Here is a 15,887-nt window from a genome sequence, read left to right on the forward strand (position 1 = left end):
GAAATATTGCATAATTTGTTGTCCTGACAACTCTTTGGCCAATTTCACTGAAATCTTATACATTTAATACTCCATGAGGGAGCCATCCGGGAATGAATGTTTTTGTTCTGAATCCTTTTTTTTCGTCACCATTAATATTTCTGTTCAGTCCGTCATTGCATGATCAGATACTGACCTATTCAAATTGCCCTACGTCCATCGGCCAGGAAAACAAAATTTGTTGAAAGGTGGCCATCTTATATATTGACAATGGAATCTTGTTTCTTAAGAAGTACTTGATGGATCTTTATCAATTTCATATATGGATTCTGTAAGCAGGACACAAACAGAAAGTTCCAAACTTGTCCCCGGTGACTTGTGGGGCATACTTCTTGCTTTGACAGTGTCTAATTTAGTATGTAGCTATATTGTATGCACCTAGTGAACCACAGTCATCAGTTACAGTCAACATAGTCTGCTAAAGACAGGAATACATTGCATTCCTCGTAAAATATCTGCAACATTAAAAGTTTGATACATTTCTTTGGTTGTCAACAGGGCTTTTGGCATTTTGTATTAACATCTTGATAGTCTCCCTGTAACTGTAAACTTCAATTACTACTGTATCAGAAATAGTCAGATCTTGTAAAAGTAACTTTCAGGGGCTGATTGACATTTTCGTCTTTATATGCTCAGGCCAGTTTACTGTGTTCCTTGTAGTACCAGTATCGCCTTATCTATGAAGCTGCAGCTATGCATATCCAATGTGGAACTACTGTGGTACCATCTGCACAACTCCCAGCCATGGTCCAACGCCTCGCACTAAAGGATCCTCGCACACGGTTGCATGGATTTGAAAAAGAACACCAAGTAAGTGCATTAAGAGTGTCAAAGTAGGGTGTATTTAAGTGGGTGTGGGCTGACAACAAGGTGGTGTTGTCACAGTCGGAAATGATTGAATAGGTGTGGGTGGACAACAGGGAGGAGATATCACAATAAGGTATAATTGAGTGGGTGTGGGTGGACAACAGGGTGGAGATGTCACAATAAGGTATAATTGAGTGGGTGTGGGTGGACAACAGGGTGGAGATGTCACAATAAGGTATAATTGAGTGGGTGTGGGTGGACAACAGGGTGGAGATGTCACAATAAGGTATAATTGAGTGGGTGTGGGTGGACAACAGGGTGGAGATGTCACAATAAGGTATAATTGAGTGGGTGTGGGTGGACAACAGGGTGGAGATGTCACAATAAGGTATAATTGTTTGAGTGTGAGTGGATAAAAAACTGGATTAAGTAAAAGGAAGTGATTCTCATTTGTAAGAGTGCTAACTTAATTCCTTATTCTCAATGAAGATTTATCACGGAAATCATGTGATAAAAACTGAAGTACTGACAATATGTTCAGCGAGTGAAATCTGATAATAAATATTTTGAGTCAGATTCACTTACAGCTAATTTGTCCCTTTATATTTTACACTATCACCTATGATATAATAGAGAAAGTCATAAAATGATTCTGTTTTTCAGATAATTAAAAACATTGCAACACGGCTGAGTATAGGAGACTGTGCTGGAGGTCATCGATCAGAAAATCGAACAAAAAGTCGTGATATAATGTTACTTCCTCGTAAGTTTCATCAGATTTAGCCTTACATCTACATCTGTATAAACATCTGTATAAACATCTACATCTGTATAAACATCTACATCTGTATAAACATCTGTATAAACATCTACATCTGATATAAACATCTACAATTGTATAAACATCTACATCTACATCTGTATAAACATCTGTATAAACATCTGTATAAACATCTACATCTGTATAAACATCTACATCTGTATAAACATCTGTATAAACATCTACATCTGTATAAACATCTACATCTGTATAAACATCTGTATAAACATCTACATCTGTATAAACATCTGTATAAACATCTACATCTGTATAAACATCTGTATAAACATCTGTATAAACATCTACATTTGTATAAACATCTGTATAAACATCTGTATAAACATCTACATCTGTATAAACATCTGTATAAACATCTGTATAAACATCTACATCTGTATAAACATCTGTATAAACATCTACATCTGTATAAACATCTGTATAAACATCTACATCTGTATAAACATCTGTATAAACATCTGTATAAACATCTACATCTGTATAAACATCTGTATAAACATCTGTATAAACATCTGTATAAACATCTACATCTGATATAAACATCTACATCTGTATAAACATCTGTATAAACATCTACATCTGATATAAACATCTACAATCTGTATAAACATCTGTATAAACATCTGTATAAACATCTGTATAAACATCTGTATAAACATCTGTATAAACATCTGTATAAACATCTGTATAAACATCTGTATAAACATCTGTATAAACATCTACATCTGTATAAACATCTACATCTGATATAAACATCTATAAACATCTGTATAAACATCTACATCTGTATAAACATCTGTATAAACATCTACATCTGTATAAACATCTGTATAAACATCTGTATAAACATCTACATCTGTATAAACATCTGTATAAACATCTGTATTAACATCTACATCTGTATAAACATCTGTATAAACATCTGTATAAACATCTACATCTGTATAAAACACAGCACTTGGATTATCTATAAAATCAGGACCACATCATTATATCCCCATTTAGTTAAGGGGAGGGATTGACTTGTTAGCTTACCTGGCCCGAAAGGCCAAATGAGTTCTAAGGATACCACTTGATCAGTCATCCATCAGCTTATCCTATAAATTGTAACTAGTCATGAACAACTGAGCAGATGTTAATCAAATTTGTTCTGAAGCATCCTTTGTGAATGGGAACCAATTTTGTGAAAATGGTAGGTCTAGGTCCCCCTGGGGTCAGAGGGATGGGGCCCAATAGGGAGAATCAATCAATTTCTGTAAAATCTATCTGGTTCTTTAAGAATTGCAGCATATTGTCCAAATAGGGTCTGAAGCTTGCGTGGGTGAAAGGAAAATCAATTTGGTATAAACAGCCCCCTAGAGCCAAAGGGAGCAGGGCCCAATAGTAAAAATCTATCAATTTCATTTAAATCTATCTAGGAATTGCAGGATATTGTCCAAAATTGGTCTGAAGCATGTTTGAGTGAAAGGAAATCGGTTTTGTATAAACCAAGGGTCTCAAACCACTGGGGTCAGAGGGTCAATGCCCAATAGGGGAATTAGAGTCAATTCCTTAAAATCCCACTCCTGTAGAAATGAATGGATTTTGCCCATATTTGGTCTTTGATGAAGATGATGAATTTTGTATAAACTTCTGGTTTCTGCCCTATGGGGCATATGGGCAGCCCAAAAGAAGAAAGAGAGTGAATTTTTGGATGTTGTCCCAATTTGGCCTAATGCATGCTTGGGTGAAGAGGAGTCAATTTTGTGTAAACGGTGAATCTCAGCCTGGTATGACAGGGGTAATGGGGCCCAACAGATGGACTAGGCAAATTCTTCAAGATTATTCTTCTTCAGTAGGAGTGCCTGGATTCTGTCCCATTTTGGTGTGAGACATGTTTCAGAAAAGTGGATCAATGAAATAGAGTCTTTATTATGCTGGAACTGACGACATTCTTGGTGAAGAAAATTTAGCTGCATCTAACCCCATTTTGGAGGAGATTCAAGCCATTTACAAGTTAATAGATACAAATATTTTATATACTTTTCCTTTAGATAAAATAGATCAATTTCAGTGAACTGTTTTTGAAACCTGGTGAGTGATACAGGCCCTATAGGTCTGTGGGTCTGTGCATGTGTCCTGTTTTGCTTGCGAAGATTGTGTACAAGATATCTCATAAGCTCAAGACAGGCTTAGTTCATAGCCACACCTTATAACACAATATGAAGTAGTGTACACATGCATAGAGTATGGTGGTCATCGGTCAAGGTTAAAGGTCAGTGGATGTCGTTAACCTGTATATGTGTTATAGGCCTGTAGTTGAGGGGGTCTTTACAGGGGAGAAAGCAGTATAAAGTGGTATACAGCTGCAGATGAGCAGATCTGAAAGTGGGAATAGGCAGTATTAGTAGTATGTTGTTGTACAAGATCCTTTCTCAGTATCCTTCTCTCCTCCATGATGGCATTGTTTTACAATTGGCTCCAAATTTAGTCAAATTCCACCAAACTGATCTGTAAGCATTTAATGAACAAACAGTCAGATCTGATGCCATGTCAGCAAACTTTTAATAAAATTCAATTACAACAGAGGTGTGTTTTTATTGTTTCAGCTGAACGAGCAAGGCCGTATCTACTGACATCAGAGTCAAGTGATAACGGCACAGACTTCATAAATGCTGTGTTCATTGATGTAAGTATTAAAAATGTGTATCATGCTCAGTGATAGTGGAGCCTTGGTTCCTTGATTAGATATTGCATGTATATTACCTTCACACTGAATACATGTTTTAACTTTTACTGGTAGAATAATTGATGTTTCAAAGTCTTGAATAGTTTAGAGGAGTTGATATTTAGAAGTAGCCCATATAAACAGGTATTTGTTAAATAGCATTGGTCTTCAGAACAGGTATTTTTTGTATTAGTGGCCTTTATAAACAGTCATTTGTTAAATAGCCTTGGTTTTTTTTTTAATAGATGTGGCCTGTATAGACAGGTATTTGTTTAATAGCATTGGTTTTTTTTAAATAGAGGTGGCCTGTATAGACAGGTATTTGTTAAATAGCCTTGGTCTTTTTTTGAAATAGAGGTGGCCTTTATAAACAGGTATTTGTTAAATAGCCTTGGTCTTTTTTTGAAATAGAGGTGGCCTTTATAAACAGGTATTTGTTTCATAGTGTTGGTCATCAAAACAGATTGTTTTTTTAAATAGATGTGGCCTTTATAAACAGGTATTTGTTTAAATGTGTTGGTCTTCAAGCTGATACTTTTTGTAATAGTGGCCTTTATAGACAGGTATCTGTGATGTAGAGTTGGTCTTCGAAGAAAGGTATTCATTATATATACATAAGTGGCCAGGTGTTTGTGCAGTACATATTTATTGGTCATCCTTTTCTATACAATAACTTTAATTCTGCTGGTTTGTTTGGTGATTATGCATACATTTGCACTTGATGTTTGAAGGATATGCATTGTTGTATTGGCCACTGTGATTGGTCAGAATCTGTTTCTCTTGCCCTGCTCACTGTGATTGGTCAGTCTGAATCTGTACCTGTTAGACTTCCCACTGTGATTGGTCAGTCTGTATCTGTACCTGTTACCCTGCCCACTGTGATTGGTCGGTCTGTATCTGTACCTGATACCCTGCCCACTGTGATTGGTCAGTCTTTATCTGTACCTGTTACCCTGCCCACTGTGATTGGTCAGTCTGTTACCCTGCCTACTATGATTGTTCAGTCTGAATCTGTACCTGTTACCCTGCCCACTGTGATTGGTCAGTCTGTATCTGTACCTGTTACCCTGCCCACTGTGATTGGTCAGTCTATATCTGTACCTATAACCCTGCCCACTGTGATTGGTCAGTCTGTTACCCTGCCCACTGTGATTGGTCAGTCTGTATCTGTACCAATTACCCTGACACTGTGATTGGTCAGTCTGTTACCCTGCCTACTGTGATTGTTCAGTCTGAATCTGTACCTGTTACCCTGCCCACTGTGATTGGTCAGTCTTTATCTGTACCTGTTACCCTGCCCACTGTGATTGGTCAGTCTGTATCTGTACCTGTTACCCTGCCCACTGTGATTGGTCAGTCTGAATCTGTACTTGTAAACCTGCCCACTGTGATTGGTCAGTCTTTATCTGTACCTGTTACCCTGACAACTGTGATTGGTCAGTCTGTAACTATTTTTGTAACTTTTTTACCTTTATAGGGTTACTATCAGGAGAATAACTTCCTAGTCACACAGTGGCCTTTGCAAAATACAATCAACGACATATGGCGTCTAATTTACGACTACAAGATCATGTCCCTAGTGGTTCTCAACGACATCAAATATTCCCGGGTAAGACATTTTCTTTACTATTTAACAGTGAAAGTGTGGTAAGTAATAATATCACCACTAACCTCAGGTTCACAGTTATACATATTAAATCTGTAAACATACCAACCTCTAATGTGATGCATTAAAGCTAACCAACTAACCCCTAGTTTAAGGGAAATATATGGTATCTACTAACCCCTGGTTTAAGGGAAATATATGGTATCTACTAACCCCTGGTTTAAGGGAAATATATGGTATCTACTAACCCCTGGTTTAAGGGAAATATATCTACTAACCCCTGGTTTAAGGGAAATATATGGTATCTACTAACCCCTGGTTTAAGGGAAATATATGGTATCTACTAACCCCTGGTTTAAGGGAAATATATGGTATCTACTAACCCCTAGTTTAAGGGAAATATATGGTATCTACTAACCCCTGGTTTAAGGGAAATATATGGTATCTACTAACCCCTGGTTTAAGGGAAATATATGGTATCTACTAACCCCTGGTTTAAGGGAAATATATGGTATCTACTAACCCCTAGTTTAAGGGAAATATATGGTATCTACTAACCCCTGGTTTAAGGGAAATATATGGTATCTACTAACCCCTAGTTTAAGGGAAATATATGGTATCTACTAACCCCTGGTTTAAGGGAAATATATGGTATCTACTAACCCCTGGTATTAGGGAAATATATGGTATCTACTAACCCCTGGTATAAGGGAAATATATGGTATCTACTAACCCCTGGTTTAAGGGAAATATATGGTATCTACTAACCCCTGGTTTAAGGGAAATATATGGTATCTACTAACCCCTGGTATTAGGGAAATATATGGTATCTACTAACCCCTGGTGTTAGAGATATTCTGTTCACCCGTTAGCCCTTAGTATCAAAGCAGACAAGAAAGTCTCCAGTTGGAGAAATTTCCAAAGAACCCATGCACATCCTGCTTACTTTATAAGTATGTGGAGTTGTATACAAAGGTCTCTTAAGAGTAGTAAATAACTAAAATATGAAACTCCTAAACCCAGGTATGCATACTATTGGCCTACCTGGTTACAAGAGTTGGTGATCTTATATTATCTGTCCATAGTATCAGAGATATTCATACTCACAAACCTTTAGTATCAGTTATGTATGCTAACCCACTCACCCTTAGTTTCAAATTTCTATGATAACCCACTAAACATCATTATCAGTAATTTATGCTAACCCACTAACCTCCAGTATCAGTAATTTATGCTAACCCACTAACCTCTAGTGTCAGTAATTTATGTTAACCCACTAACCTCTGGTATCGGTTATTTATACTAATCCACTAACATCTAGTATCAGTAATTTATGCTAACCCACTAACCTCTAGTATCAGTAATTCATACTAACCCACTAACCTCTGGTATCGGTTATTTATACTATCCCACTAACATCTAGTATCAGTAATTTATGCTAACCCACTAACCTCCAGTATCAGTAATTTATGCTAACCCACTAACCTCTAGTATCAGTAATTTATACTAACCCACTAACCTCTGGTATCGGTTATTTATACTAACCCACTAACATCTAGTATCAGTAATTTATGTTAACCCACTAACCTCTAGTATCAGTTATTTATGCTAACCCACTAACATCTCGTATCAGTGATTTATGTTAACCCACTAACCTCTGGTATCGGTTATTTATACTAACCCACCAACCTCTAGTGTCAGTGTATTTATGTTATCCCACTAACCTCTAGTGTCAGTGTATTTATGTTATCCCACTAACCTCTGGTATCGGTTATTTATACTAACCCACTAACCTCTAGTATTCTATTTATCTGCTGACATGTCCCTATCGTTTTCTCAGAGTCATCCTTGCTTCTGGCCCTCTGACCTGGATGTGGAGCATAAGTATGGCCCGATTGGAGTTCGATATCTTGGCTGTCAGAAATTTCCAAACATTGTTATCAGAGCTTTCGCTGTGAGGAAGGTAAGAGGATTTTTATGATCCACTCATTTAGACTGTTTTCTAAAGAAAAGTTTAATTAAATTTCTTACTAGAATTTTGAAGATGAAGATTATTTAATGATGTTTGAATATTGCTGAACATTAATAGTGAGCAGTGTTATACAGGTGAAGATGACCTAATTATAATCCTTTCTATAGCCTGTTAGGGAAAAGTTGTATTGCTGTATTGCAATGTAATATTTGACACATGGAGACAGAGGTTGAATCATGTGTCTGATCATTACAGAATCTCACCTGTATGTCTGACATCTTGGCTGAATATACTGTGGTGAAAACTTTCCATCTGACCTGCTGGCCTGCCAAAGAGAAGACCCCACATACCTCAAAGTCTATGATCTATCTGATGGGTTGTGTGGAGGAATGGCAACAGCGTACCAACCCATTGAGCCCAGTCTGTATCATGTCTAAGTGAGTACCAACCCTCTGAGTCCCCTATGTATCATGTCTAAGTGAGTACCAACTCTCTGAGCCCTGTCTGTATCATGTCTAAGTGAGTCAACCCTCTGAGTCCCCTCTGTATCATGTCTAAGTGAGTACCAACCCTCTGAGTCCCCTCTGTATCATGTCTAAGTGAGTACCAACCCTCTGAGTCCCCTCTGTATCATGTCTAAGTGAGTACCAACCCTCTGAGTCCCCTCTGTATCATGTCTAAGTGAGTACCAACTCTCTGAGCCCTGTCTGTATCATGTCTAAGTGAGTACCGACCCTCTGAGTCCCCTCTGTATCATGTCTAAGTGAGTACCAACCCTCTGAGTCCCCTCTGTATCATGTCTAAGTGAGTACCAACCCTCTGAGTCCCCTCTGTATCATGTCTAAGTGAGTACCAACCCTCTGAGTCCCCTCTGTATCATGTCTAACTGAGTCAACCATCTGAGTCCCCTCTGTATCATTTCTAAGTGAGTACCAACCCTCTGAGTCCCCTCTGTATCATGTCTAAGTGAGTACCAACCCTCTGAGTCCCCTCTGTATCATGTCTAAGTGAGTATCAACCCTCTGAGTCCCCTCTGTATCTCTGAGTCCCCTCTGTATCATATCTAAGTGAGTACCAACTCTCTGAGCCCTGTCTGTATCATGTCTAAGTGAGTACCAACCCTCTGAGTCCCCTCTGTATCATGTCTAAGTGAGTACCAACCCTCTGAGTCCCCTCTGTATCATGTCTAAGTGAGTACCAACCCTCTGAGTCCCCTCTGTATCATGTCTAACTGAGTCAACCCTCTGAGTCCCCTCTGTATCATGTCTAAGTGAGTACCAACCCTCTGAGTCCCCTCTGTATCATGTCTAAGTGAGTACCAATCCTCTGAGTTCTGTCTGTATCATGTCTAAGTGAGTACCAACCCTCTGAGTCCCCTCTGTATCATGTCTAAGTGAGTACCAACCCTCTGAGTCCCCTCTGTATCATGTCTAAGTGAGTACCAACCCTCTGAGTCCCCTCTGTATCATGTCTAAGTGAGTACCAACCATTTTTACCATGTGACCTTGACTGTGACCTTTGACCTACATTTGAATTAAATTATTACCATAATAGAGACAAAAGTGTTTATCAAAGTATGCATTAACAGTTTTAATGTCCTACTCAAAAATTTTGTTACCACCTTGGCATACTCTTTCATAAACACATCTTGTTAAGACGGGGGTACATTTTTGTAATTACTTGGGATGGAAAAATGTGTTAATTTACACTTATAAGGAAAGGGTACATGTGTTGTTTATACTTATTAGGGAGAGGTAAGTGTGTTGTTTATACTTATTAGAAAAGGTACATGTGTTGTTTATACTTATTAGGGAGAGGTACCTGTGTTGTTTATACTTATTAGGGACAGGTACATGTGTTGCTTATACTTATTAGGGAGAGTTACATGTGTTGTTTATACTTATTAGGGACAGGTACATGTGTTGTTTATACTTATTAGGGAGAGGTACATGTGTTGTTTATACTTATTAGGGACAGGTACCTGTGTTGTTTATACTTATTAGGGAGAGGTACCTGTGTTGTTTATACTTATTAGGGAGAGGTACCTGTGTTGTTTATACTTATTAGGGACAGGTACATGTGTTGTTTATACTTATTAGGGAGAGGTACATGTGTTGTTTATACTTATTAGGGAGAGGTACATGTGTTGTTTATGCTTATTAGGGAGAGGTACCTGTGTTGTTTATACTTATTAGGGAGAGGTACATGTGTTGTTTATACTTATTAGGGAGAGGTACCTGTGTTGTTTATACTTATTAGGGAGAGGTACCTGTGTTGTTTATACTTATTAGGGAGAGTTACATGTGTTGTTTATGCTTATTAGGGAGAGGTACCTGTGTTGTTTATACTTATTAGGGAGAGGTACCTGTGTTGTTTATACTTATTAGGGAGAGGTACCTGTGTTGTTTATACTTATTAGGGAGAGGTACCTGTGTTGTTTATACTTATTAGGGAGAGGTACATGTGTTGTTTATACTTATTAGGGAGAGTTACATGTGTTGTTTATACTTATTAGGGAGAGAGTTACTTATTAGGGAGAGGTACCTGTGTTGTTTATACTTATTAGGGAGAGGTACATGTGTTGTTTATGCTTATTAGGGAGAGGTACCTGTGTTGTTTATACTTATTAGGGAGAGGTACCTGTGTTGTTTATACTTATTAGGGAGAGGTACATGTGTTGTTTATACTTATTAGGGAGAGGTACCTGTGTTGTTTATACTTATTAGGGAGATGTACCTGTGTTGTTTATACTTATTAGGGAGAGTTACATGTGTTGTTTATACTTATTAGGGAGAGGTACATGTGTTGTTTATACTTATTAGGGACGGATACACACGATGTGGTGTATACTGTGTGACCAATATCTGCCTGGACCAGCTGAAGGCCGAGAGTGAAGTTGATGTGTTTGGTGCTGTGCGAATTGTCAAAAAAAATCGTCCAGACTTGGTGCCAAATGTTGTAAGTATAATGCAAATTGTGTTTTTAGGTCAGGATGTCTTCCATCTGTCTACTGTACACAAGGCTTCTATGTTCACTTTTCACTTGTGTATAATAACCAATACACAGATGAAAACCAGACCTGGTCCAATATCTATTATGCTCCTAAGAGAAAGGAGATCCAAATTTTGATCAAATTTGGGTTCATAAATGTTACCCTTCCCCACTCACTTTTCTTTATCAAGACGAGTCTATTGCTGACTCTTAAGAACACTGATAATAATGGCTTTAAGAAGACAATTAAAGACCTGTTTGTTAAATCCACATTACAGGTCTATAAATGCCCAGAATAAATAATCTTTGCTATGGAGTTGTTCATGTGCTAGACAGCAGTTTGCAAGTTCTAAAGTCTTGCTTAACCTCATGACTGTTGGATCTCAATCGATGTTGATTAAATAGGTCACACACAATAGATTAAACTTGAGAGAAACAGACAGGATTGATAAATGTAACATACATCATATCTACCATCATACCAGAGAAACAGACAGGATTGATAAATGTAACATACCATCATATCTACTACTGTCTCATACCAGAGAAACAGACAGGATTGATAAATGTAACATACATCATATCTACTATCATACCAGAGAAACAGACAGGATTGATAAATGTAACATATATCATATCTACCATCATACCAGAGAAACAGACAGGATTGATAAATGTAACATACATCATATCTACCATCATACCAGAGAAACAGACAGGATTGATAAATGTAACATACATCATATCTACTATCATACCAGAGAAACAGACAGGATTGATAAATGTAACATACATCATATCTACTACTGTCTCATACCAGAGAAACAGACAGGATTGATAAATGTAACATATATCATATCTACCATCATACCAGAGAAACAGACAGGATTGATAAATGTAACATATATCATATCTACCATCATACCAGAGAAACAGACAGGATTGATAAATGTAACATACATCATATCTACTACTGTCTCATACCAGAGAAACAGACAGGATTGATAAATGTAACATACATCATATCTACCATCATACCAGAGAAACAGACAGGATTGATAAATGCAACATACATCATATCTACCATCATACCAGAGAAACAGACAGGATTGATAAATGTAACATACATCATATCTACTATCATACCAGAGAAACAGACAGGATTGATAAATGTAACATACATCATATCTACCATCATACCAGAGAAACAGACAGGATTGATAAATGTAACATATATCATATCTACTACTGTCTCATACCAGAGAAACAGACAGGATTGATAAATGTAACATATATCATATCTACTACTGTCTCATACCAGAGAAACAGACAGGATTGATAAATGTAACATATATCATATCTACTACTGTCTCATACCAGAGAAACAGACAGGATTGATAAATGTAACATACATCATATCTACCATCATACCAGAGAAACAGACAGGATTGATAAATGTAACATACATCATATCTACTATCATACCAGAGAAACAGACAGGATTGATAAATGTAACATATATCATATCTACTATCATACCAGAGAAACAGACAGGATTGATAAATGTAACATATATCATATCTACCATCATACCAGAGAAACAGACAGGATTGATAAATGTAACATACATCATATCTACCATCATACCAGAGAAACAGACAGGATTGATAAATGTAACATACATCATATCTACCATCATACCAGAGAAACAGACAGGATTGATAAATGTAACATACATCATATCTACTACTGTCTCATACCAGAGAAACAGACAGGATTGATAAATGTAACATACATCATATCTACTACTATCATACCAGAGAAACAGACAGGATTGATAAATGTAACATACATCATATCTACTACTGTCTCATACCAGAGAAACAGACAGGATTGATAAATGTAACATACATCATATCTACTACTGTCTCATACCAGAGAAACAGACAGGATTGATAAATGTAACATACATCATATCTACTATCATACCAGAGAAACAGACAGGATTGATAAATGTAACATACATCATATCTACCATCATACCAGAGAAACAGACAGGATTGATAAATGTAACATACATCATATCTACCATCATACCAGAGAAACAGACAGGATTGATAAATGTAACATACCATCATATCTACTACTGTCTCATACCAGAGAAACAGACAGGATTGATAAATGTAACATACATCATATCTACTACTGTCTCATACCAGAGAAACAGACAGGATTGATAAATGTAACATACATCATATCTACTATCATACCAGAGAAACAGACAGGATTGATAAATGTAACATACATCATATCTACTATCATACCAGAGAAACAGACAGGATTGATAAATGTAACATACATCATATCTACTACTGTCTCATACCAGAGAAACAGACAGGATTGATAAATGTAACATACATTGATAAATGTAACATACATCATATCCATCATACCAGAGAAACAGACAGGATTGATAAATGTAACATACATCATATCTACTACTGTCTCATACCAGAGAAACAGACAGGATTGATAAATGTAACATACATCATATCTACCATCATACCAGAGAAACAGACAGGATTGATAAATGTAACATACCATCATATCTACTATCATACCAGAGAAACAGACAGGATTGATAAATGTAACATACATCATATCTACCATTATACCAGAGAAACAGACAGGATCATTGATTGATAAATGTAACATACATCATATCTCTACATACCAGAGAAACAGACAGTATTGATAAATGTAACATACATCATATCTACCATTATACCAGAGAAACAGACAGGATTGATAAATGTAACATACATCATATCTACTATAGTCTCATACCAGCACACTCCCTTTATATTGATTTTTCAATGAACAAATGCTTTGAAGTAATTATAGTCTGAAAATTATCTAGATATGGCAAAATTTGTTGTTGAAGTTTTGAATTTCAAATGTAATTGAGAAATTCGTTGTGACATGTTCCATCAGTGGTAAGAAAATTGGACTTAATTATTTGTAACATACATTGTCGGAGCTCATTAGAAATTTGACTGATTTTCATGTGAGCAATCTCAACAGTATAATGTATGTATATATATTAGTTAAGTCTGATGTGTGATCCTACTTCTCAAGGAATTAACTTGCTGGATTTAGTTTTTGATGTCCCACCAATTTGGGGGGGGGGGGGGGGGTGATCTTTACATCAGCACAACCCCAGAAATACATTCGCTTTTGGCACTTCCAGTCCATTAGTCCAAATAATTTATTAAAACATTCTAGTGAATACTTAGGAGTACAATGTGACTTTCTTTAATATCAGACCTGAACATCTCTCATATGGTGCCTTTTTTCAATTTTACAGGTAGAGTATGTGTTTTGTTATTCCTTTGTGGTGACTGTTCTGGACATTATGCAAGAAGACAAACCAAAAATTGTGATAACTGGTCCTGCTTCTAAAGGTGGTCAGGTAAACAGAGGCTATCATGTTGACATGTCTGGTCTCCATGGCAACCTATTCAATAATGATGAGTTCACCAACCTTATGACCAAATCTTCACAAATGAATTTCCATCCTGGCTTTGACATCCTGCCACCACTGGACGGCAAAAATTTGGCAGCAAAAGGTCACATTACCACCCAGAGAGTAGCACTAGCACACCTCCAAATTCCAAGTATCGACAGTGTCAGTGTGTCCTCGGCTGATTCTGCGTCTGACCAAGGCGAGGTATCATTAATGAATAGAAATGTCACCTCTAATACATCTGTGACAAATGGTGTACATGCAGCAAGTAGACATGAGGAAAATAACAACGTGCGAGTACCAACTAGTCACCTGACTAATGGTGGCCATCCCAGTAATGGTCCTGTGCAGGCTTCCTCCAGCGCATTCTATTCTATATCCTCCCAGAATTCAAACACAGAAATTTTCCGTGGTGAATTTGTGCCATCAAAAAAACCACTTGCTGACTCGAGGACTAAAAGACCTACATTACGCCGCCAAGATGCTACCGATTCTGACAACGTTGAACTGAAAATGCTGGAAACCAAAATTCCAACGGAGGAGTGTCTTTCACTTCAAATCTCACCATTATGATTGATAAAAGCTTTGTACATAATGTTTTGTCATGAGTATGTCACCAGAAATTATCATAATTTGGCTTGGAATATTATGTATTTCTGATGTTTATATAATTAGAAACACTGTGGGAACTTTAATCACTTTCATTCATGGAAATGAGTTATTCATTTTGTATTTAACTAGTTGTTCAAGGTAACTAATTGTTCAAGGTAACTAGTTATTCAAGGTAACTAGTTGTTCAAGGTAACTAGTTGTTCAAGGTAACTAGTTGTTCAATGTAACTTATGGTTCAATGCTACTGGCTGTTTCCAGTAAATGGTTATAGTAGCATGTTGTTCAGTGTAACTAATTACTCGCATTCACCCTGGTTGTTCACTAAATTGACTTGTTGGTTGATGTAGCTGGTTGTTCACTAAATTGACATGTTGGTTGATGTAACTGGTTGTTCACTAAATTGACCTGTTGGTTGATGTAACAGGTTGTTCACTAAATTAACATGTTGGTTGATGTAACAGGTTGTTCACTAAATTGACTTTTTGGTTGATGTAACTGGTTGTTCACTAAATTGACTTGTTGGTTGATGTAACTGGTTGTTCACTAAATTGACTTGTTGGTTGATGTAACTGGTTGTTCACTAAATAGACTTTTTGGTTGATGTAACTGGTTGTTCACTAAATTGACTTGTTGGCTGATGTAACTGGTTGTTCACTAAATTGACTTGTTGGTTGATGTAACTGGTTGTTCACTAAATTGACTTGTTGGTTGATGTAACTGGTTGTTCACTAAATTGACTTGTTGGTTGATGTAATTGGTTGTTCACTAAATTGACATGTTGGATGATGT

General features: G+C 36.9%; 1 protein-coding gene across 1 annotated transcript in view; it reads left to right on the top strand.

Annotated features, from left to right (window-relative positions):
- The window catches only part of LOC132549961 (receptor-type tyrosine-protein phosphatase kappa-like), a 72,902-nt gene extending 57,843 nt beyond the window's left edge, over positions 1-15,059 (top strand). Inside the window, exons 9-16 of the mRNA XM_060213946.1 lie at positions 700-849; positions 1,510-1,609; positions 4,273-4,352; positions 5,869-6,000; positions 7,838-7,960; positions 8,225-8,406; positions 10,792-10,927; positions 14,328-15,059. Of these exons, the coding sequence (XP_060069929.1) occupies positions 700-849; positions 1,510-1,609; positions 4,273-4,352; positions 5,869-6,000; positions 7,838-7,960; positions 8,225-8,406; positions 10,792-10,927; positions 14,328-15,059 (1,635 nt within the window). The remainder of the gene's footprint in view (positions 1-699; positions 850-1,509; positions 1,610-4,272; positions 4,353-5,868; positions 6,001-7,837; positions 7,961-8,224; positions 8,407-10,791; positions 10,928-14,327) is intronic.
- Positions 15,060-15,887: the final 828 nt, after the last annotated feature.

This window comes from Ylistrum balloti, unplaced genomic scaffold, assembly GCF_031769215.1.
Source record: "Ylistrum balloti isolate Yb309-2 unplaced genomic scaffold, AGI_CSIRO_Ybal_v1 Utg370092, whole genome shotgun sequence".
Classification (NCBI taxonomy): domain Eukaryota; kingdom Metazoa; phylum Mollusca; class Bivalvia; order Pectinida; family Pectinidae; genus Ylistrum; species Ylistrum balloti.